The sequence below is a fragment of the Danio rerio genome, chromosome 7 (assembly GCF_052040795.2).
Source record: "Danio rerio strain M-AB ecotype USA chromosome 7, GRCz13ab, whole genome shotgun sequence".
Lineage (NCBI taxonomy): Eukaryota > Metazoa > Chordata > Actinopteri > Cypriniformes > Danionidae > Danio > Danio rerio.
In genome coordinates, this window is record NC_141027.1 from 80,356,089 (window position 1) to 80,357,500 (window position 1,412).

Consider the following 1,412-nt stretch of genomic DNA (forward strand, 5'->3'; position numbering starts at 1 on the left):
TACTGGGAAACACCCATACACACTCATACACTCAGCCAATTTAGTTGATCAACTCCTCTATAGTGCATGTGTTGGACTGTTGGGGAAACCGGAGCACCCGGAGGAAACCCACGCCAACACGAGGAGAACATGCAAACTCCACACAGAAACGCCAACTGACCCAGCCGAGGCACGAACCAGCGACCTTCTTGCTGTAAGGCCACACCACTGAGCCACCGTGCCAACATTGTCAACATTCTCTAGGTTAAACAAACACGAAGAAAGCGTTGCTGTACCGTTTTCCTCCACTAGGCGGACTCTCATACAAACACTGCCTCACCTGTGTGCGCGCTGCAGCTCACACCCTGCGTAACCCTCGACACACAACCATAAACCATCACATTACATCACAACACGCCTCGGTTCAGCAGTCAGATCAGCTTTACAGTGTGTGAAATCACACTCTCCAACTCTTCAGAGCTGATCGGAGATTTATTTCACCCCAAAAAATCAAAACAAACCGCGGACACTTCTGAAAAGTGGACATACACTAGAAACACAGTCGGCGATTCCTGAAGCTACAAGTCTCAGGTGAACTGCAGACACACCCACATCACACACACACTGAAGAACCGGTTTTGTTCAGGTTTTTCCTCACACACTCGTCACAATCCAGCAAAGAAGAGAAACGACAACAGCTTCAGCATGCAGTGTAAGTCCATCTCTCTTGAATTGATCTGCATTATTATGATCAGTAGCAGTAACAGTGGCCTACTGTATATCAGTCATTCATTCATTTTCTTATCGGCTTAGTCCCTTTATTAATCCGGGGTCGCCACAGCGGAATGAACTGCCGGTTACTGTATATCACTGAATGAATATAGCTAATATTAAACATGGTGGCGGATCGATGTGTATTGTTGGTTTGGTTTAGTTTTGGCTTATTCTAATGAATAATACACTCACTGAGATAAACTAGTCAAATTAAGTGTGTATTTCAAGCCTTAAATGCAGTTTTAATGACTCAATTCTAGAGTCTGTGTGTGTAGAAACCTTCCTTATTAAAGTGAACGCCCAGCAGAATCCATTTCAACCGGTCTATTCATGATTATGGCCCATATGAGTGGTTCAGTCGGGTCAATGTTGGAGTTAAAATGCGCACATTCTCATCGATTTGTTTATAATATATATATATATATATATATATATATATATATATATATATATATATATATATATATATATATGAGCAATATCACATGAGTAGCAGTGCGATATGGCTGTATATCAGCACTGGTGGGAGGCGTGCGTTGGCATGAGGCTGCAGGCCCAGTGCCTTAGTGCCCCCACCAGTGCCGATATACAGCCATATCGCACTGCTACGAGTGTGATATTGCGTTTATACAACAGTTTGACGACATAATTGTGTATAT

At 43.1% G+C, this 1,412-nt stretch overlaps 1 protein-coding gene across 2 annotated transcripts in view; it reads left to right on the forward strand.

Moving 5' to 3' along the window:
* Positions 1 to 332: 332 nt before the first annotated feature.
* The window catches only part of btr12 (bloodthirsty-related gene family, member 12), a 17,034-nt gene continuing 15,954 nt past the window's right edge, over positions 333 to 1,412 (forward strand). Inside the window, exon 1 of one of the 2 annotated variants that reach the window (XR_015494947.1) lies at positions 333 to 691. Coding sequence is in view for 1 of the 2 variants with exons in the window: in NM_001076619.1 (NP_001070087.1) it covers positions 685 to 691 (7 nt within the window). In the remaining variant the exon portion in view is untranslated. 2 annotated transcript variants of the gene reach the window in all.